The sequence below is a fragment of the Cucurbita moschata genome, unplaced genomic scaffold (genome assembly GCF_002738365.1).
Source record: "Cucurbita moschata cultivar Rifu unplaced genomic scaffold, Cmos_1.0 Cmo_Scf00044, whole genome shotgun sequence".
In the NCBI taxonomy this organism is placed as follows: domain Eukaryota; kingdom Viridiplantae; phylum Streptophyta; class Magnoliopsida; order Cucurbitales; family Cucurbitaceae; genus Cucurbita; species Cucurbita moschata.
The window spans coordinates 267,806-289,695 of record NW_019268560.1 but is presented as its reverse complement, the minus strand read 5'-3'; the positions used below and the strand labels follow the sequence as shown (position 1 = coordinate 289,695).

General features: G+C 41.7%; 3 protein-coding genes across 5 annotated transcripts; 1 reads left to right on the top strand and 2 right to left on the bottom strand.

Annotated features, from left to right (window-relative positions):
• Window positions 1-228: 228 nt before the first annotated feature.
• On the top strand, window positions 229-2,501 carry LOC111434208 (serine/threonine-protein kinase D6PK-like). 3 transcript variants are annotated; one of them, XM_023071592.1, is made up of 3 exons: window positions 229-337; window positions 560-1,433; window positions 1,521-2,501. In XM_023071592.1, exons 2-3 carry the CDS (start codon window positions 664-666, stop codon window positions 2,395-2,397), a joined length of 1,647 nt encoding a protein of 548 aa, XP_022927360.1. In that variant the 5' UTR covers window positions 229-337; window positions 560-663; the 3' UTR covers window positions 2,398-2,501. The 3 variants fall into 3 exon arrangements, with proteins under 3 accessions (XP_022927360.1, XP_022927361.1, XP_022927359.1); XM_023071593.1 differs by having other exon boundaries at window positions 240-447; XM_023071591.1 differs by having other exon boundaries at window positions 240-1,433.
• Window positions 2,502-2,529: 28 nt separating this feature from the next.
• LOC111434029 lies at window positions 2,530-13,257 on the bottom strand. The gene is made up of 6 exons (XM_023071326.1): window positions 13,024-13,257; window positions 12,662-12,958; window positions 3,280-3,718; window positions 3,068-3,186; window positions 2,884-2,999; window positions 2,530-2,758 (listed from the first exon to the last, which is right to left on the bottom strand). Exons 1-6 carry the CDS (start codon window positions 13,255-13,257, stop codon window positions 2,530-2,532), a joined length of 1,434 nt encoding a protein of 477 aa, XP_022927094.1.
• A 5,334-nt stretch (window positions 13,258-18,591) lies between these two features.
• LOC111434028 lies at window positions 18,592-19,449 on the bottom strand. Its single transcript, XM_023071324.1, has one exon. The coding sequence runs from the start codon at window positions 19,447-19,449 to the stop codon at window positions 18,592-18,594; it is 858 nt and encodes a 285-aa protein (XP_022927092.1).
• Window positions 19,450-21,890: the final 2,441 nt, after the last annotated feature.

The window sequence follows — 21,890 nt, the reverse complement described above, 5'->3', positions numbered from 1 at the left end:
TTATACACAAATTAAGATGAAATTATGGGGCCTAAAATGAGAGTAGAAAGAAATTAAAAAAAAAAAAAAAAAAAAAAGGAAAAATGGAATAGCAAAGGGCAGGGCAGGGCAGGGCAGGGCAGACAGGTGGTGGACAGCAGTCGTTTGGTGATTCGGACCCCTTTGGTTCCGGGACAAAATACCGATGCAAAATTATTGTTTTGTGAAAAAGGGCCTTCCTTTATTATACCCCTTTGACCCCCCTTCTTCTTTTCTCTCATCCCCCCTTTTCCACTGTCACGCACACCACCAAAAGCAAACCAAACCCAACCCCAACTCCCTTTCCCCTTCATTTTAGGTATGCTTTTCCTCCCTTCATCTTGCTCTTCTTTCATTTCTTCTGGTTTTGGCTTCTGGGGTTGCGTTTTCTCCCCCACGGATCTGTTCTTTGCACTGAAGAAGAAGCTTGTGGGTTTCCATTTCAAGATCTGGGGTTTCCTTGTTACCCTTTGAATCTTCTGTTTCTTCTATGTTGTTTCATCTCTATATATATATATATATATATTTCATTTTGATGCAGTTTTCAGGTCATCATTCGAAGGCAGGAGTGTTCTTCATATTGTGTGCTGCTCGATGAATTTTCTCAAATCTGATTTGCTTTAATCCAACTCTTTCTTACCTCTAATGGCCTCAAAATCGGCTTCCAAACCTTCTGCAACTGATCCACTTATCTCTGGAGATGTATTGAACTCCACGCAGAGATCCTTGAATCAGTGTACTTTGAGTGATTCATCAAGCACCAAAGAGATCACATTGACCCAGCGAGATCCTGCGCTTACCGGGACTCGGGGTGTAGCAGAGGACTCTGTGGAACCTGAAAAGAAGACATCAGAATGTGAGAGTGGGAAGGATACGAACAGTGTTGCTAAGAGCAGTGGAAGTGGTAAGATTAGTAACTGTGTGGAGATGGTTGAGAGTGGGAAGAGCAGCGTGTGTCGGGGTAGCACGAGCAGCGATATCAGCGATGAAAGCAGCTGTAGCAGCTTTAGTAGTAGCATCAGTAAGCCTCACAAGTCGAATGACTTGAGATGGGAGGCCATCCAAGCTGTCCGTGCAAGGGATGGGATTTTGGGATTAGGCCATTTTAGACTGTTGAAGAGACTAGGTTGTGGCGATATCGGAAGCGTCTACTTGTCGGAGTTGAGCGGTACTAAATGTTACTTTGCAATGAAGGTCATGGATAAAGGGTCTCTAGCGAGTCGAAAGAAGTTGCTTCGTGCTCAGACCGAACGAGAAATACTGCAATCTCTTGATCATCCATTCCTGCCTACATTGTATACTCATTTCGAAACTGATAAGTTCTCATGCTTGGTGATGGAGTTCTGCCCTGGGGGAGACTTGCACACTCTAAGGCAGAGACAGCCCGGGAAGCATTTTCCCGAACAGGCCGTGAAGTATGTTCGTCGCCCTCGAACTTAATCACTATACATTCATGTTTCTTTGCCTGCATAAAGCTTATAAGCATATGGTTTTTGATGCAGATTTTATGTAGCAGAGGTCCTCCTAGCACTTGAGTATCTTCACATGCTCGGGATCATATACCGGGACCTTAAGCCCGAGAATGTTCTCGTGAGGGAGGACGGACACATAATGCTTTCAGATTTTGATCTTTCCTTAAGATGTGCTGTTAGTCCAACGTTGGTTAAGGGCTCATGTTCGGAGTCCGAGGCGTTGAGAAAGAATTCAGTTTATTGTGCTCAACCGGCTTGTATCCAACCTTCCTGCATCCAGCCATCCTGTGTAGTTCCCACCATGTGCTTCTCTCCCAGGCTTTTCTCTAGCAAGTCAAAGAAGGATAGGAAACCCAAGATTGAAATAGGAAACCAGGTAACGCCATTGCCAGAGCTCGTTGCAGAGCCTACGGAGGCAAGGTCGATGTCGTTCGTTGGTACACACGAGTACTTGGCGCCCGAGATCATTAAAGGCGAAGGTCATGGAAGTGCTGTTGACTGGTGGACATTTGGGATCTTTCTATATGAACTGTTGTTTGGTAAAACTCCTTTTAAGGGATCTGGGAATCGAGCAACGTTGTTCAACGTCGTCGGTCAGCCTTTACGGTTTCCTGAATCACCAGTTGTTAGTTTTGCTGCGAGAGATCTCATCAGGGGATTGCTTGTCAAGGAACCACAGCATAGATTAGCTTACAAACGAGGAGCAACTGAGATCAAACAACACCCCTTCTTTGAAGGTGTTAACTGGGCATTGATACGATGCGCTTCGCCACCGGAAGTACCAAAGCCTGTCGAGATCGAGCGGATACCCTCACCAACACCTCCAGTCAGTGGAAAAACTGTAATGGCCAGACCTGGCCCTGACTCCAAATCATCTGATAATTATCTGGAGTTTGATTTCTTTTAGTAACGACAATACTTGTTTTTGCCTGTCAACAATTTCAATTTTCAGTTTGCAGAAGTAATGGTATGTACTTTTTGTCATCTAAAGCTTGAGAACAGTTCACATAAGGTCAGTGGATCAGAAGAAGATTGGGATTTAACCACCGAAACACCTCCAAGATACGAATCCACTGTGGCCATGTTCTTTCTTCATGATCTTGAAATTTGTAGAACAAGAAGAAGAACAAGAAGATGATGATGAAGATGAATCAATCACTTGGCAGGTTGATTCCTTTCCTTCTTCACATATGATTTTCACATCACAAAATTCTTCTGCATTTTTCAGTATTTGTTTGGCTATTCCTTCTCTCTTCGATCTCCATTTTCTTGTATGATCCAGAATTCACAAACTCTCAGCACAGAGATTAAGAACATTTGAACATTTAGGTTTTGAAACTGAGAATTACTTGGTTGTTTAGAGAGAGAGAGAGAGAGAGAGAGGGAGAGAGACCTGGCCTTGGTGCTGTTCTTCCCTAGTATCAGTTTCCTTATCTGGAGAAGAGAGATAAGATCAAGAATCGCCTTGGCTACCATATCACTCTCGATCATCACAACCTCCACATTGACCTGTAAGAATTTGGTTGTATAAACTGGATCATAAAATCGAACAACCGAAACGTGATCTGGTGCTATACCTGAGCAGAAGAACATGTATCAACAAATTTGTGGAGAAACTCCCTCCTCTTTGCTCTCTCTTCCGCCATGAACTTCTCCACTATCTTCGGACCGACCTGGCTCCTCGGAAGCATTCCCACTTCATAACGAAACACGCAACAATTTTAGTTAGATGAAAGTGATTCTATGCCAAGAACTCTGTTACAGAGAGGGAGAGGGAGAGAGGACATACACGGGCTGGGGACGAAGCGAATCTCGGGGGAGACATGGAGCAAATACACGATACTGGATGGTAAAACAGCGAAATCGAGAGTCCATTGCAAGGCGGCCATACTGGAAGCGTCGTTATCGCCGATCCCAACGTAAACGCAATGGTTCGATTTGCGAAAATCGAAGGAGAACCAACTCTCTTCGCAATCATCCTCCAGTTTACGATTCGATTGCACATCAAGCCCTAGGTCGATCTCGAACAGATCGCTGGATTTCTCCTCTTCATTCACGCTTAAGCTTCGATGAAATTTGAAATCATCACTGCCTAAGTAGTAGTGCTTACTCGTCGATTCTTGAACGTCGGAACGAACACCTCCTTCCACTAACAGAGATTCCGAACCCAACATGTTGATTCCCCGTCGATGGAAAACTAGATCAGAAAGGCATGAACAACGAGGAAACTAAAAATTTCCAGTCAAATTTATACACGATTTTACAGAAGGATTCAATTAATCAAGGGGAAACGTGGGATTTAAGTTTCTGACGTACATGGGTTTGGATCAAAGATGATGATCATGATATTAGGATCTTCAAATCAATTAATCTGGACATAACTTAATTCATATTCTGAATCTTCAACATTAAATAAACCTTTTCAATAAATTTAAAATAAAATTTAACGGAAAACTAATAAATAATTTATATTTAATTTATTTATTTTTTAATTCACGTATATTTTTTACTCAAATAAAAACTGTAAAATTTATTAAACAAAAATAAATAAATAAATAAATAAATAAAATTAGAGATTAATAATTTAATAGGAAATAAAAAGAGCATTAAGCATGACATATTATTAGTGAGGGGAGAGAGATTTAAATAATAAGAGGAAAAGCATAGTATAAAACGAATATTATATGATATTTATATGGTTCGCATGCTTCATATCGTATATGAAAGTGTTGATAAAAGGAATATCCGAATATGTTTTTTTTTTTTTTGGTATAATTTAACTAATTAAAATTTATTTTATTAACTGTTCGAAGTTTTTTTTTTCCTACATTTTAATTAAAATGTTTAGAACTCATATTTTTAGTTAATTAATTAAAATATATAGAACTCATATTTTTAATTAATTAATTAAAATATTTAGAACTCATAGTATAATTTTTTTTCTATCTATAAGATAAGGATCCAAAATTTTTTTAGCAAATCGTTCTTGACCCGAAAACTCGTTCAACCTAATTCAATATGTACGGTTTAAGTTGAGATAAACTTATTTAAATTGGATTGGATTGAGTTAAATATTATGCCGTAGATGTGGTTGAACTGAACTAACCGCATTCAGCGTTAGTTTTAAAATTTAGAGACTTACCAAATAAATGGTGTTAAGCAAAATATTTATATAAGGCATATAATTAAGTGTTTTGACAGCATTGCAACTTTGTTGTCAATATGTCTCAAACCTAAAAACCAATCAACTTTATTTTCCTTTCCAACATCGACACGAGGTTTGAGATATAATAGCTCATTTTTTTTTTAGGGACTTGAGTTATGAACGGTTACGAATTGACACTAAATAAAAGGTGCGATAAATTTTTTCAAAATTGTTTATGGGATATGAGTTGATGAGATGATATATTCATAATCAAGTAGAATAACATAAGTACTTCTGACTCAGAACTACTGTCTCCTGTAGCCATGTAGCTCTTGCAAGCTATGAGTAAATATAAACGTATTTAATAAGTAGTCTACTTGTAGGTCTCTAAATCGTTATTATTATATAGCTTTCGTAGGGTTTTAGAGCTCTTATGTTTTGACCCTATTTGGATCTTTACAATTTCGCTCGATCTAGTTTACATAGTTTCTAATGATTTGGCTTAATGGGCCGGGGCTCCCATCATATTGTGATATCTCATCATTCAGCTCCTCAAAGATCGTATCTACCCATCAGAGTTCTCCACAGGATCTTAGGGTGAAGTTGTCAACGTCCCCCTACCTGATAGTTATATGCATTAAGTTGTTGTTGTTGCTTTTTGCTTATATTTCCATATAACACAAATTTGATTTCTCCTTTCAAAACTCTCTTTTGAAATCTCTCTCCCCTTGTTTTCTAAAACTTTTTTCTTGAACTGAGGCTAGAGACTCGAGCAGACGTCGCTTGGCCGTAGGCGACACAAGAACGTATAGGCTTAACTCACTTGTTGTTGGTAGGTGAGTGTCGCACAATCGCAAGTCCACTGCCACCAAAATGCGATTGTGACAAGTAATATCTAAGTTGTGTACCTACCTATCATAAATCTATGAGGTAGTACTGAATAATAAGCCTCATAATATCATATGAGCTATTGGATATTCATGTGGACTCTTGTTCGGTTTCATGACCAAGAAATAGTTCAAAATTTTCTTATCATCTCCACATGTTATTTTATGGGTCAAATTAAATGATTTCAAGACATGACCGGATATGTACTAGCTCCTCAAATTACTGAGTGTCAATGTCGACCCTTATGCAGGTTCACTATTAAGAGCTACCGGCAACTTTACTAGTCCTCACATCGTACAGTCAATCATATGGGAATGATTCCATATCTTGAAAATTTCATGAAGACAATCACTCGAGATATAAGTTCACAATTAGAAGTGAGTTGACGAGTGCCCTAACCGTTCTCACATGGTAGCAACATCGTGCTGCATGATACTAATCACAAGATATAAGATAAGACATAATAAATTGAAATAATCTAACTCTGTATCATGCTCTTGCAACAATCATTTAACGTAGTATATAGAACATTTATCCATATAGTCACAGCACAACAATCAATTATACGTATTTGAATTAATTTATCGAAAGAGACCCTAACTCATCATTTATCGTCTTAATCATGCATATTTTTAGCTGGTAAATCGAATGCCAGCAAATTCAGACATGTCCTCCCTTCCTAAATAAAGAATCCCAAATGGAGTAAAAAATAAACTTTTCTCCTAATAAAACAAAGGCTTTGCATTGGTTTGTAAAAATTTGAGGAACCAAATAATGATTTAATGGGTTTGGATTTTACATAAAAACCAATGATTTTAAGAAATTTGCGTCACCCGCTGGCAACTGACGACAACTATGTTGATAGCGGTTGCCAGGCTTGCACCAATCCTCACAGTTTAGAGAGATACTGACAGAGTGTCACATGATTATCTATTAGTCTCCTTACTTAGAGTCGCCACTAATGTTTCATACATTGTTCAAATTCGAAATATAATTTTTAAAAGAAAACATCATCTATAACATAAATGTTGTAAAATTTAAAGAAAATAAAAACAAAACAACCTATTATATGAGTCTACCCTATGCATGTGTCACAGTCTCTGATCGTGATGGCACCGTCATCCGTACATGGGTACCTTGCCTTTACCTGAAAAATGATGGCACACAGTCTGATTATTTCGAAGATACTCAGTAAGTGACCCCACTATAAGGGTCATGCTAGATGCAATCACATGCAAATATGCTATAGGTACCTATCTCTATCTCATCTCATATTAGGGTGGCCTCTAGTTCGGACTACTATGGATGTGTAGTACTTCCCTGCACACGACCTACATGTGCGAGTGTGAATTTTCAGGCAGCTCGCCTGCCCCTTGGACCCTCTTTGGTCAAGCTAGCTGTTTATAGCGATGTCCGGAGGTCAGCAGAACCCCTCGTGTCATGCTCACCATGATCACTCTCATCATCATATTGTGCGCGTCTACACTCATCATCTATAGGGGAAGTATCCCTATGCTTATATACACACAACATGCATGAGATCCCTCTAGTTCTCATCTTAACGTCTCTTCTGACGCACCCCTAGTCTCATCTCTCTGTTACGTTTAGTAATACATGCTTGTTAGATATTTATATTAATATTCTATTTCATTCTCTTAGGGTTGTGTCTTCGGTCAAACTATTGACATGATGCAATATGACACTCATCTTCATGCAACATGTTTAATATGGAAAAAAACCATCATATTAAGGTAAACGTCATGCAAAACATCATAATCATCATACTGCCATTAAGCATGTCAAGTATGTCATACATCGTAATATAACTCACGTACATCATCATGCATCATGATGAAAAAAGATAGTGTGGAGGGCATATTTTTCAAGAATGTGATTAAAACTACTCGATAATGAAATCGTACAAATTCTCCCCAACCTGAGATTACCGGCCCTCGATTCCTTCTATAAAAATATTCCTCAAGCTTCCAAAAAAAACACAAATGAATGGGTCCTAGTGGACAATTTAAGCTTTAAGGCTCGAATTGAAAATATAATTTTTTTTCCCGAACCTCACCTTTGAGAACTCAATTGGACACTTGTGTCTAGTCGTGTTAGGCCTCGATCCCTTCTACAAATGTATGGTAATCTCTTTCCAAAGATGTAGGAATAAGAACGAAGTTTTTTTGGTCATAGTCCCTAATTTGTCCAAAGACAATATCCCTATAATTGTCGGAGTTCAAAAAAGAAGAAACTCAAAGAACGAGAATGTGGCTTCTATGTTTTGGGTATTAGACGTGGAACCAACATCACACGGTCTCTCTCGAGAAAACTTTATGTTGATAGTTATAGGGATATTGAACCTAATATAACTCAAAGTTAGTCGGCAGAAAGTTGTGAGAAAGAACCAGCTCGTAAAAGCTTATTATGCATTTTTCGGGTATTAGGTGGGAGTTAGCATCCTCTAGTACTCTAAGAAGAATATAGCCCGTTGTGTGACCATATTGTAGCCATTAATAGAAATATAACCACTTGAGATTACAGACCCTTATCCACTGTCTTAATCCGATTTGATTTTGTTACTCACGTTTCCTTTCTGCTATATCACAATTAGTATTGTTATTAAACAACAACGAACAATAATACCCATTATTGACGTTATCGTAGTTCCTAAATATTTGAGTAAAAAGTTCATCTTAACTTCATGTGAAATCGATAGTTTACTTATTACTTGTTGTTACGCGATTTAATAGTTCAAATTTTTGTTCCCACGTAGACTCAAATATGGTCAACAGTTTTAGAAATGAGTTAGGACTCGAAATCTCCACGGTGAGCCATAGGAAAGAAAGGAAGAAGAGAGGGAAAAAGAGAAAGGAAAAAATTGCGTTCCCGGTTCTCAAGTTTAGCCTCTAAACATTAATACGTTCGACAATAATGTTAATACTTTCTATAAAACATACTTATCAACCTCACTTGCTTGTTAAGGAATCGATACATACACATCAACACGCTAAAATAGCGGTCCAATCTCGATTCATGTTCGAATCAAACTCAAATTTTGACTAGCACTACTGAATTCATTTTTATTCACTAGATTGGATATGAATCATCATTTTAAAGATTTGGTCCATCAACTCGTTTGAGATTGTCGATCGAATTATATTTATACCAATAATTCTTCTTATATTATATTATATTTTATATATTTAATTTTTTTTTAATATATTTTTTTTAAGTTTATTTTTACCATCCAAATATTATAGTTTTTAGTTCATAAGAATTTTTAGAAGTGTTAAATTCTAATTAAAAAATAAAATACTAAGCTAAACTTTATAGTATCAATAATCTTATCAAGTAATCATAAAATATTAATTCAAAAAATGTAAGAAAAAAAACATTAATATTCAATGATCGGATGAGCTAAAATTGACCCAAATTCAGTGAGGTTATGGTCTTTGCTATAGTCGACCTCAGACCCATCCATTGGCTAAGAATCGATATGCTTGAGTTTAGGTCGAGGTTGAGCTTTCAATTTTTAGGAGAGGGTTGGTTTGACTTGACCCATTTACGCAGATGAAATACTTGAAATAATACTTGTCGTAACTTATTCTTACATTAATAACTTCCTCTTTAAGAGTTTCCATCAATATCTGTAGTTAATGTTTATCTCGATTCATTCTTATACCCTCCCTTAAATCTTACAACAGATTGCTCTATGTCTTGGGTCAATTAATAAATGTCATTGTCTAGATCCTATGTCAATAGCTGCTATAATCTTTTCAATATTGAATTACAACTAATATGCGTACATAATAGTAAAGCGCATATTAGTGAAGTAAATAGTGACCTGTTGAAAGTTTGCAGTGTAGCTTAACTCCGACCTACACCCACAAGTTTACTTCTTGCTAAGCATATTTAGATGGGCAAGATTTAAAACTCATGATTTTCATTTTTTCTACCTTTGGTATTAATTGATTGTAACTTTATTTGGATGGAGTAACTCACATATTAATTGACTTAATAGCTCGAACGCGTGATCTCGAATGGACTTGGTGATCTTCTTCGATCGACCTTTGATTTATTGATCTTTTTGGAATAGTTTCTAAGTTGTGATCTTATTGGATAGACCTTTTAATTGTTGATTTTGTTAGATAAACCATTGACTTGTTGATGTACGTGGAGAACTTGGCTCTAAATTTGCTAAAGAGACTGCCTCATGTGAGTACTTTTTAGGTGACTCAAGCCCATACCCATCAACTCCGCCAACTTCCTCTTTTGAAGATTATGGATTTTTGTAAGGTCTTACTGCCCGTGATGGACATGAGAATTACAACATTTCTATTATAGGTAAATTTAAGTGTTATTTCCATGCTATAAATACTCATTCATGGAAGACTATAAATGTTCATATTATGTTCTTTAAGTCATAAGCTTGTTCCTCTTCATTTCTTGTGTTTAGATTTGCATGTTAAAGTCATTCAAGTAGTCGTAATCAAGTTATCTTGTAGAGTAATTTGAATCACGAGTTTTCTTTACTCTTGATCATGATCATCAAGGTAGTTCATTCTAAAACATTCCCTCGGGTTGATTATTTATTGTTTTTTGAGGTTATTGGATAATTTAGATCTAAAGATCTTGTTCTTTAATAAGGTTGTTAGATCAAATCCCTTGAGTTTCTTAACAGGGCCTTTCAAGTACAATGTCTGACGACATGGGTGTGTTGACATTGCTCCCTAGCCCATGTGACGGAGGTTGGTATATCCGCTATCCAATATGAAGTTCGTAAATAACATGACATGGACATAGGAGAGTTCAAACCCAAATAAGAACTCGGATGAAAGGATGTTCTAAATGTCTCAATGAGACGAGCGACACATGGATCGGTCCCAATAAACATGTTCGAGCCAGCCAAGATGCCCGAGTTGTCCCGAGACATGGGATAACATTACCATACATGAGTCATGTTGTTGAAAATTGAGATGATGATGATGACGTGATGTTTCACACTATAGACATTGGCCTAGAGAAGAGGCAAGCTCGAGCCCGATAACTTGTATTGGTCTTGAGGCAAGTGGGCTAGAGTCACAGACGATTGAACATGCACGTACGGACAGCGTGTGTGACCGAACAAGTTTAGATTTTGTATAAGTTGTGTTCCGCTGGCAAAGGCGAACCTCGCCTAAGGTCCGACAAAGCCATAAAGATGGGCAAAACCAAAAACAAAAAGAAAAGAATGGGGCTTGAGTACCCCTTAAGGCTTGTCATGAGTGTGTCAAAATCATGACGTCACATGGTTAAAGATATACGACCATGACAATTAGCATTAGAGCCACACTCTGTGTGTCTAAGTTGGACAAGACAGTAAGAAATATGAACCCAAGGGTAATGAAAACTTCATAAGCTTGTTACCTGTCAGTGAAGTACGAACCAAGCTCGTTTGCTAAGAGCTTGGGAGTTTCAAAACTTGGCAATAGATAATCAAAAGATGTAACAGGTAGGGTGCTTTTGAAAGAGTCATTCTCATGAGAGGAATAATTCCTTTAGTTGCAAGCAAAGAAGTCGAGGTTCAAATGAGACATGCTGTCAGTCAAGTGCAAAAATGGGCACAACACAAGTCCACATGGGTGGATGACGTCGCTGCAAGTGAGGCAACTGAGTTAAGTAGGGGAGATCCTGAGAGAATGGGTTGCTCACTCGAGAGAAGTTCTCCTAGAAGTGAGCATACATATGTTCCTTGAGTCATCACCTAGTGCCGATGGTGGGTGACTTCACAAGAGTTGTCGAGACTAGAATCCGTTTGAATAGCATCAGGCTAGATGTGAGTGACATAGAGAACAAAGCTATAATAAGACCAAAGAAGCATCGGTGCAAGATTTGCCATATGAAGGTAGCCTAGATGAAAAGTTGGATGCAGTGTATTGCCAATATAGGGCTATGTTATAAGCTTCTCGACCTTGCTTCTGAAAAGGGTTGTGACCATGAAAAGAAGATGTTGTGATACACAAAGTCCACCTTGCCACCAAAAATGGATGTGACCATGACTAGAAAATATCATGATAAAAATATCTATACAGCTTAGAGACTACGATGTTTGAGGCCAAAGACAATACTAGTTTTTTTATGGTTTGTTTGGTGTGTCTTCGGCCAAATCCAAGAAGAGGGCAAAGTTAGGTCCTTAGTGGGATAGCAATGATTGAGCAATTTTTTTTAGTTCTTATGAAGTGAGTCTCGAAGAACGAGAGAAGGTCTGACAGTGGAATAGCCCGTAAGTAGTGCACATGTTTCCATATTTGTTCTAGAGCGCAATGAAATTTAGCGGGTCAAGTTAGCAGCAAATACAATGTTTGGATCACCATTGGGATGATGCAAAGATTAAGTGGAGGAGAGTGTCACAATCCACGATATGATTGTGCCCTCGATTAAGTCATTGAGAACGACGACGACTTTAAGTGGGGGTCACAACCTCACTATAGAGGTAGTAGGTTGTGACCCCACATGTGGACAGACAAGGTGGTGACCCTCAACTAGCATCCTTTCGGCCTTGTGAAGGCTGAGACTTGATGTCTTTTGACTAAGCAATTTGCTGTGAGGAAATTGTCGGAGGAAAAACAATCAATTGTTGGAAGAAGAAAAAACAGAAAAAATAGAAGAGAGACAGACACACGTATTCCAGATTCTGAAGACACGATGATTTGTTCTCATCCGATTGACATATTTAAATAACAATTATATGCTAAAAATGGAAAGTAGTGGCAACTCAATAAAAGTCATCCCACTTGGACGTGGCCATTCCACTCAACTTAATTGTGTGGCTTTAACTAAAAAATAGGGATGACTTCAACTTAAAAATAGGGATTTATCTAACAATCTTCTCTTAGAGCCCTGTGGTATATTTACCTTATTGTTTGAACTCCGTTCTTCGAGTGAAGTTCTTCAAATTTCACCTGCGCCAGAGATTTGGTGAAGATGTCTCCAAGCTGTTCCTTTGTATGGATGAAATCAATTTTGATGAGTCCCCGATCTGCACATTCCCGGATGTACTAGAATCTGATTTCTATGTGCTTGCTCCAATCGTGCAAAACTGGATTTTTTATTAGGCAAATCGTAGCTTTGTTGTCCACGCATAGCATTGGTGGATTGCCTTCTCTTCTGATGAGTTCTTCCATCGCGCAAGCCAGACCTCCTGTGTGGCCGTCGTCGAAGTGGCGATGTACTCTGTCTCGTAAGAGAACAGAGCAACTACCATTTGTTTAGTTGATTGCCAGCAGATTGCGCCGCCTGAGAGGAAGTAAATCATCCCGCTGGTACTCTTACGATCATCAAGTTCACCGGCCAGTATCTCACATCCCAGCCTCTCCCTGCACAGTATCTCATACTCCAGCCTCTGGTTCCGGCCACATAGCACAGGATGTGCTTGACAGTCACGAGATGCTCCTCCCTAGGTGCTTCCATAAATCTACTTATGTATCCAACTGAAAAAGCAAGATCAGAGCTTGTGTTTACCAGATAGCGCAGTCTCCCGATAATGCTACGGTAATTGGTGATGTCGACTACCGTCGTAGTGCCGACCTTCCTTAGCTGGAGTTGGACCTCCATTGGCGTTCTTGTAGGGTTACTGTGTGCTAGCCCAGCTGTGTCCAGCAGCATCGCGTACACACCTTGATAGATGGTGATGCCGGTAGTACTCTGTTGTACTTCGATGCCGAGGTAGTAGTTGAGCATGCCGAGATCGCTCATCATGAAGTTCTTTGACATCTCCCTCTTGAATCTTCCAAAAACTTCCATGTCGCCTCCAGTGATTATGAGGTCATCGACGTACACTCCCACGATCAGTCGTTGCTCACTGTGGTCGTGCGTGTACATGCCATGCTCAGAGGCACAGTGCTTGAACTTCAGCGACAGCAGGGTACTATCGAGCTTTGCGATCCAGGCTTGTGGTGCTTGCCCAAGCCCGTAGAGTGCCTTGTGCAGGCGCAGTACCTTGTCGGGGTTGTCATTGTCCAGGAAGTCAGGTGGTTGTCAGACGTAGACGGTCCCCTTCAGCTCTTCATTTAGGAAAGCGAACTTCACGTCCATGTGGTGGACCTCCCAAGAGTAATGTGTCGCAATCACCAGCAACAGGCGGACGGATTCCAACCTTGCCACCGGCGCAAATACCTCTTCGAAGTCCACTCCTTGTTTCTGAACGTAGCCTTTCACCACCAGACAGACCTTGTGCTTCACAACTTCTCCCTCTTTGTTAAGCTTTAGTTTGAACACCCATTTGAGCCCTATGGCTCGATGCCCTAATGGCATGTCCTCCAGACTCCACGTCCTTTTCGCAGTGATGGATGCCATCTCTTCCTGCATTGTCTTCAGCCAGCACAAGTTCCTTTATGCTTTGGCGAAGGAGTTCGGTTCATCGGCGCTGATGGCATGCAGTTCGGCCACCTCTTCTTCGAGCTTGCGCACCGCCAGTTCCAGTGGTTTACCTCTTCCCAGTAGATTTTCAATCCTCTAGTACCTGGCCGCCAGACCATCATCGTGATTGGCATCCAGCATCGAATCTGTAGTACATGATCTCACAAACTCCACTGGTTCAGGAGGCGTAGCAAGAGTTGTGGTTGGTGTTGGCGTAGTCATGCCTGGTGCAACTGTTGGCGGCGGTGATAGTGCCCAATGCTACGCTTCTCTTTCTCCCAGCTCGATGACTAAGTACACCACCATGAATTGATTTGGGTTTTGGTCCACCTCGATCACGTCGTTCCACTGCCAGAAGATGCTCTCGTCGAAGACGATGTCGCGTGACACGTGAGCTTGCCCCCCGCAGGATCATAGAGTCTGTACACCTTGCTCGCAAGTCCGTAGCCAATATAGACGACCTTCAGCCCCCTGAGATTGAGCTTGGTGAGATGGAGACGTGTGATCTTCATGTAAGCGACACAGTCGAACACTCGTAGATGATGTACCGTTGGCTTCTTGTTGTATCATGCCTCGTGTGGCGTCTTCCTGTCGAGGCTTTGCATTGGCAACTGGTTGAGGAGGTAGACGACCATCATGACCACCTCGCTCCAAAACCTCCCGGGCATCCCTATCGTCATCAGTAGTGATCTTACCGTCCCGACGATGGTTTGATTTTGGCACTCCACCACCCTGTTCTTCTACGGGAGTAGGGCGCCGTTAGGTGCCGCTGCATGACGAGTGTCACAATCGCACTTTTGATTGCAGCAAACTTGCGATTGTGTGACACTCACTTTCCAATGACAAGTGAGCTAAGCCAATTCGTTCTTGCGTCGCCTACGGCCAAGCGACGTATGCTCGAGCCTCTGGCCTCGGTTTTAAGAGAAGGTTTTAAAAAATGAGGGCAGAGAGAGATTTTCAAAAGAGAGATTTTTGAAAGAGACGTTATATATAATCTTGGATAGGGAGAAATTGACAACTAGTCGTATCCCCTCTATAGTACATTCTGAGGCATTTCATGTCTGAAAAGTCTAGACATGATATTTCTGAAACGTCATATTTCCTAGAAATACTAAAGTAAAACACTAGAATATGAAAAGACATAAAGGGTTGGGTTTGTCATGGGCATGCGGCCATGGGCAACATGCCTTGGACGAGCATGACTGTGACATCCTCCCCCACCTGGTTTCCTCCGTAGGGAGATTCTTTCATTTGAAAAAGAATTTGCGAATCGTCCGTACAGGTCTTCCTATCTTCCTAACCCTGTCGGCTAGGGTCTCCTCTATTTCTTTGCTGTCTCTTTGTTTCAGATCGATGCTCGGTCTCGTGATTACATTTCGTTGGTTGTCGTCCGGGTCAGGGTGATCGGGCTTTAGGTTGCTCACATGAATTACTGGGTGGATTTTCATCCATGTGGGTAGCGCAACTCTGTAGGAGGTAGCCCCGATCTTTTTAAGGACTTCAACCGGGCCTTCATATTTTTGAACTAGTCTCTGGTCCTTTTGACAGCAAAATCTGATCTGTTTTGGTCTCAACTTGATGAGGACCTAATCTCCTTATCAGAATTGGAGGAGGCGACGCTTCTTGTCCGCCCACTTCTTCATATGCATGGAAGCTTTCTCTAAATATACCCGGGCTATATCTATTGTCTGCTTCCATTCTCTTGTGAAGTTTTGAGCTTGAGGATTTTTTCCTGCATAAGGATGATCAATAATATGGGGCAGGGCCGGTTGTCGTCCACTTACAATTTCAAAGGGACTCTTCCCCGTAGACGAGCTCGTTTGACAATTGAAATAGAATTGGGCGACATCTAGCAGTTGTATCCAATTCTTCTGGCGAGCGTCGACGAAGTGACGTAAGTATTCTTCGAGCAAGCAGTTGAATCATTCCGTCTGTCCATCGGTTTGAGGACGATAGCTTGAGGAGATGTTTAAAGTCGCTCCCAAGAAGGCGAATAATTCGGTCCAGAATGTGCCAATGAATCTACCATCCCTGTCACTGATGATGCTCGACGGAATGCCCCATAACTTGACAACGTGTTTGAAAAATAGTTGGGCTGTTAGTTTAGCCGAGCATAATTTGGGAGTGGGACGAACGTCGCATATGTTGAGAACCGGTCTACGATAGCCAAGATGGCGTCATATTCCCCGACTTTTGGGAGGTGTGTTATGAAGTCCAGAGATACACTTTCCCAAGGCCTTGTTGGCACAGGTAGAGGTTCCAAGAGTCCCGAGACTTTGGCTTTCTCGACTTTGTCTTGTTGGCAGATGAGACACGTCTCGATGTACTACATGATGTCATCTCGCATATTCGGCCAAAAGCACCCCTTTTTTATTAGGGCATATGTTCTTTGCTACCCAGGGTGTCCGGCCCATAAGATATCATGACATTCCTGAATGAGCTTCTTCCTCAGTTCTCCCGTTCTTGGGACGTATAATCTGTTTCCTTTAGTCATTAGAACGTCTCCCTCGACCCAAAACTGTCGTGTCTTCCCAGCTTTAGTTAGCTCGACGATGGCTTTGACCGATGGGTCTTTGTGTAAATGTTCTTTAATGATGTCGCGCATCGATCTGTCGATCTTACTTGAATGAATATGGGCTAACTTGATTACTCTTCCCTGCCTTGTGTTCGAATTTGAAGTCGAATTCCGCCAACGACTCCTGCCACTAGGCTTGTTTTGCCGTCAATTTTGGTTGATCGAAGAAATGGCAGATGGCGTTGTTATCCATCTTCACTATGAACTGTGATCCCAAGGGATACTGTCTCCAGACTCGTAGGCAATGGACTACAGCTAACATTTCTTTTTCAGAGACAGTGTATCTCCATTCGGCATCATTGAGCTTACGACTTTCATAAGCGATGGGGTGGCCTTCTTGAATAAGGGCACCACCTAGGGCAAAGTCGGAAGCATCTGTTTCTATTTCAAATGGTTTTGTAACATCTACTAACCCGAGGACAGGACCCCTCGTCATGGTTGCCTTGAGATCTTCAAAGGCCATTTGACATTTATTTTACCACGACCAGGGGTGGTCTTTCTTCAAGAGCTCTGTTAATGGGGCGGCTCGTCGTGAAAACCCTTCGACGAACCGCCTATAGTAGTTTGTTAATCCTAAGAAGGATCGCACAACGAATACGGAAGTAGGGACTTTCCACTCTTGGATAGCTTTTATCTTATCGCTATCCATACCGATCTGTCCACAGCTGATGACATGTCCAAGGAAGTTGATGCATGTTTGTGCGAAGATACATTTTTCTTTCTTGACGTACAACTGATTCTGCCGCAGCTTGTCAAACACCAGCTTCAAGTGCACCTTGTGTTCCTCAAGGGTTGTGCTGTATACAACTATGTCGTCGAGGTATACTATGACGAACTAATCCAAGTATTCATAGAAAACCTGGTTCATTAACGTGCAAGACGTAGCTAGGGCGTTTGTCAAGCTAAAGGGCATTACCAGGAACTCGAAGGCCCCATATCTTGTTACACACGTGTCTTGGACTCATCCCCCTTGGCGATACGTACTTGGTAGTACCCTGATCGTAAGTCCAACTTTGTTAAGTATTTGGCCCCGTGAAGTTGGTCGAACAAGTCAGATATTATCGGCAGCGGGTATTTGTTGCGTACCGTCACCTTGTTTAAGGCTCTATTTGTTGCGTACCGTCACCTTGTTTAAGGATCTATGCACAGACGCAACATCCCATCCTTCTTTTTCTGAAATAGTACGGAGGCTCCGTAAGGTGCTTTTGTCGGGTGGATGAATCTTGCTGTCAACAACTCATCTAGTTGTTTTCTCAATTCGGCTAGCTCGAGGGGAGCCATCCGGTATGCATTCTTCGTTGGGGGTTTAACCCCGGGAAGGAGTTCAATTTCTTGATCAATGCCTCGACGGGGTGGTAATGTTTGTGTAGCTTAACTGTTTAGTACCTCCTTGATTTCGTTTGGGATAGTTTCCTCAGTGGTCACTTCTTCCATCAGTGATATAGCCATAAATGTAGGTTCCTCTCGTGCGAATCTTCTTTTCAATTGTATGGCCGAGATCATTCTAAGATTACCTGGCTGCTTGATGCTTGCAGGTATTAGTGTAGGGTTGCAGTCTGTGAACACCAAGCATTTCGCCAGTGGCATTGGAATAACTTTTCGTTCTGGAGGAACTCCATCCCAAGTACCATGTCAAAGTCGTCCATGCAAACTAGGACAAGGTCCAGGTCTCCTGTCCAAGCCCCTAATTTGAAGGGGATTCTTTTGGAAATTCCCACAATAGGCAAGGCCTCGGAGTTGACAGCTTTCATTTTTCCAGGGTCCTTTTCTATGGTGAGTCCCAATCTTCGTGCTTCTTGATCGGCGATGAAGTTGTGAGTTGTTCCTGAGTCTATCAAGGTGCTCTTGCTCGGTCGAGAGTTTATTGTCGCATCCACAAATATGAGCCCTTTCTCTATTATCTCCTGGTCGACCTTCCGTTGGAGGGCTGACAAGAATTTGAGCGCGCCCATTTGGGGGTTGTCTTGATTTTCCTTCTTGTCTAGCATAGTCTCGACTCTTGTGTCGTTGCTCTCTTAAATGGACACTTGGAGTGCACTGAGAGAGGCCTGATGAGGATAGTAGGACACTTTGTGGGGGCCTTTACACAACAGGCATTATAAAGGTGTCGTCTGGTGGTTCCTTTGAGGGTAAGGTCCTCGAGATGTCCCCATTTGGTTGTTCTGAGGAGGTCTATTTGTCCACCCGCTTGGTCTGTCATTATTTCTGTTTGGCCTATTGGGGCTTCCATTTCGATAACCTGGCGGTTTATATGTTTTTCCTCCAGTGTTTGGGGCCTGTATTGTTTTTCTTTGGTAACTCGCTCCGCTCCCATAGTCTTGGAGTCTCTCGGCGCTGGCAATTGTGGTAGCTAGGTCTTGGACCTTTTTCTCGTGTAATTTTGTTTTGGCCCACGGTTGTAACCCATTTATAAAGAACACCTTGTCTTTCTCTGATGTGCCCCTGATATCTAGCATCAGGGTTGAGAATTGTCTGACATAGTCCTTTATGCTTCTAGTTTGCTTTAGAGCTATTAGTTTTTCCATTGCTAGATGTTCTACGTTTTCGGGGAGGAATTGGTCCCTCAACTCTCTCTTGAGGTCTTCCCACGAGTCTATGGTGCACAATCCATTCTCGATGTCTTGCACCTTCATACGCCACCAAAGTTTGGCGTCGTCTATGAGATACATCGAGGCTACTGTCACCTTTATGTCGTCAGTACAAGCCAGTGTGGCTTTGAAGTAGTGTTCGACATCAAAAATGAAGTTCTTCAACTCTTTGGCATCCCGGTTCCCTTTGAAAGGTCTAGGATCTGGGAACTTCAGTTTGTTGGATCCTGTATTAGTTTGCCCAACCGAGATGTTCTCCACGACTTTCATGGTCACCTCAATTTGGGTGCTCATGACGGACATCTTTTCTTGGATGTCATCGATCGTTGTTCTAAATTCGTCAGCTAATCCATTGAACAAACTCATCATTGTATTTTGTAGCACGTCGAACTCTTCGCCACGTCCCTCCTTGTGCGCAACAAAGCTATCGGGGCTACCAGACGGTCTTGGGCTTCTTGTAGGAGCAACTTTTTCTTCGAGTGAGGTCACTCAAAACATCAGTTCTCCGATGGCAACCCATTCAGGCGGTTACCCATTGCGTCGATTTCTATGACTTTTCCATTCAATTCTGTCACCTGTGCTTCTAGGAAGCGGATGGTGTCAGGGACTTCTTTGAGGAATAGCATTTCCTCCTCTATTAAAGTAAGCCGGTCGACTTGTGATTTGGGTGTCGACTTTGTCATCGAAATGTTTTCGGTCTTTGCTATTTTTTGGAGCTTATAAAGCTTTGATACCACTTGTCACAATCGCACTTTTGATGGCAGCGGACTTGCGATTGTGCGGCACTCACTTTCCAATGACAAGTGAGCTAAGCCAATTCGTTTTTGCATCGCCTACAGCCAAGCGACGTATGCTCGAGCCTCTGGCCTCGATTTTAAGAGAAGGTTTTAGAAAACGAGGGCAGAGAGAGATTTTCGAAAGAGAGATTTTTGAAAGAGATGTTATATAAGCAAGTAAGAGAGAAATAAAAACGGCTTACAGTATATAACCTTGGGTAGGGAGAAGTTGACAACTAGTCGTATCCCCCTATAGTACATTCTGAGACATTTCATGTCTGACAGGTCTCGCCATGATATTTCTGAAACGTCATACTTCCTGGAAATACTAAAGTAAAACACTAGAATATGAAAAGACATAAAGGGTTGGGTTTGTCATGGGCATGCGGCCATGGGCAACATGCCTTGGACGAGCATGACCGTGACACCGAGCTTGTCACAGTACTTACTGAAACGCAACAACGTGAATTCTTTGCCTCGATCCATGCGCAACACTCGCATACGGCCTCCGCGCACAGTTGAATGCGCTTGATCGCCTCTGCCGCCTCACTCTTCGCTTGGAGGAAGATCAGGCACATGAAGCGGCTCTTGTCATCGACCAATAGGAGGAAGAGGGTCTTGTCTGAGATATTGCGTGCACGAGCTCCAATAACTCACTGGTGCGGTAGGATGCCTGAGACAGAAAGAGGGTGCGCTTCTACTTGCCGCTGAGACATCCGTCGCACAGCCTGTTCACACCTTCAATTGTCAGCAAAACTTACATCATCTCCTTCTTGTGTAGTTTTTGTAGAGTAGGAAAACTTAGGTGCCCGTACATTGCGTGCTACCTCTATCTCCAACTCAAGGATGTAGAGACAATTTTTCGTGTGCCGAACTTGCGTAAGCAGTCGTCGTCGATCATCGTAGATCTTGAACAGCCCGCACTTGATGAAAATATAGCAGCCGACCTCATCAAGTTGACCCACGCTCACAAGGTTAGCCTTGAGCCTCGGTATGAAATAGACGTCGGTCAGCTTGTGCTGATCGCCTCCCTTGCCGATGTACAAGATGGTGTCACGCCTTTCCATCTCGATGACGAAGCCGTTGTCGAACTTCACCGTCCCGCGAATCTTCGAGTCAAGCTCGGAAAGTGCAGACCTGGCCCCGGTCATATGGTTTGTTGCCCCCGTGTCGAGGACCCATGTCGGTGCTCTTGCTGCTCGCCTCTTTCGTCGATCTGGGCAAACACTCGCTCCTCCTTCAGTCGATTGTTGGAAGAAAAATAGTTGATTGTTAAAAGAAGAAAAAACAGGAAAAACACAAGAGAGAGAGACAGACGTATTTCAGATTCTGCCAAATACCCGTTGATTTGTTTCTCATTCGATTGGCATATTTAAATAACATTTATATACTAAAAATGAGAAGGAGTGGCAACTCAATTAGAGGCATTCCACTTCACGTGCCATTCAACTTAACTTAATTTGTGGCTTTAACTAAAAATAGGGATGACTTTTAACTTAAAAATAGAGATTTATCTAACAAGATATACCCGATGCAACCAAGGAGGACAATGCATCATCCAACACACCAAGAAAAGTGTGCATTAAAGCGAAGCTGAGGCATAAGGTTGGAGAGAACGAGGTGACACGAGCTTCAAAAACAAGCTCAAAGAGGGCCAAATAAGGCTCTGGGCCATAACCTCACAAGTCGGGGTTCGATATGAGCTTCGTCATGCAACTTTGGAATTGATGTTGTCTATATGAAAGATGAAAACTCACCAAACTTAGTGTCTCTTGAATATCTTACTAACGTTCTATGGGGCCATATGTCCGCTCCAAAATGACGTCTACTCCAAAAGGATTGAAAATACTTCAAAATGTATTATAGGGGGAGACATGGTGTCAGCTCTCCACCACCTCCTGGGTTCTAATGGCTTAAGCGAGCAACCTTGTGGCACATACATGTGTCACAACATGGAAGAGCTTTGTAGGACGAGCGTCTCAGACATCTTCCTTTGAAATGAGTCTTTCAAGGACAGTGTTGGGCGACACG

What these genes read in the sequence shown, in the direction of transcription:
- LOC111434208 (XM_023071592.1), top strand. Translation starts at nt 664, where the DNA reads ATGGCCTCAAAATCGGCTTCCAAACCTTCTGCAACTGATCCACTTATC. An exon ending in TTTCCCGAACAGGCCGTGAA is followed by an intron (nt 1,434 to 1,520) that starts GTATGTTCGTCG and finishes TTTTTGATGCAG; the next exon opens with ATTTTATGTAGCAGAGGTCC.
- LOC111434029 (XM_023071326.1), bottom strand. Translation starts at nt 13,257, where the DNA reads ATGAGCGATCTCGGCATGCTCAACTACTACCTCGGCATCGAAGTACAA. An exon ending in TCGCTTCGTCCCCAGCCCGT is followed by an intron (nt 3,187 to 3,279) that starts GTATGTCCTCTC and finishes TTCGTTATGAAG; the next exon opens with TGGGAATGCTTCCGAGGAGC. An exon ending in AAGAACAGCACCAAGGCCAG is followed by an intron (nt 2,759 to 2,883) that starts GTCTCTCTCCCT and finishes GGATCATACAAG; the next exon opens with AAAATGGAGATCGAAGAGAG.
- LOC111434028 (XM_023071324.1), bottom strand. Translation starts at nt 19,449, where the DNA reads ATGAGTTTGTTCAATGGATTAGCTGACGAATTTAGAACAACGATCGAT.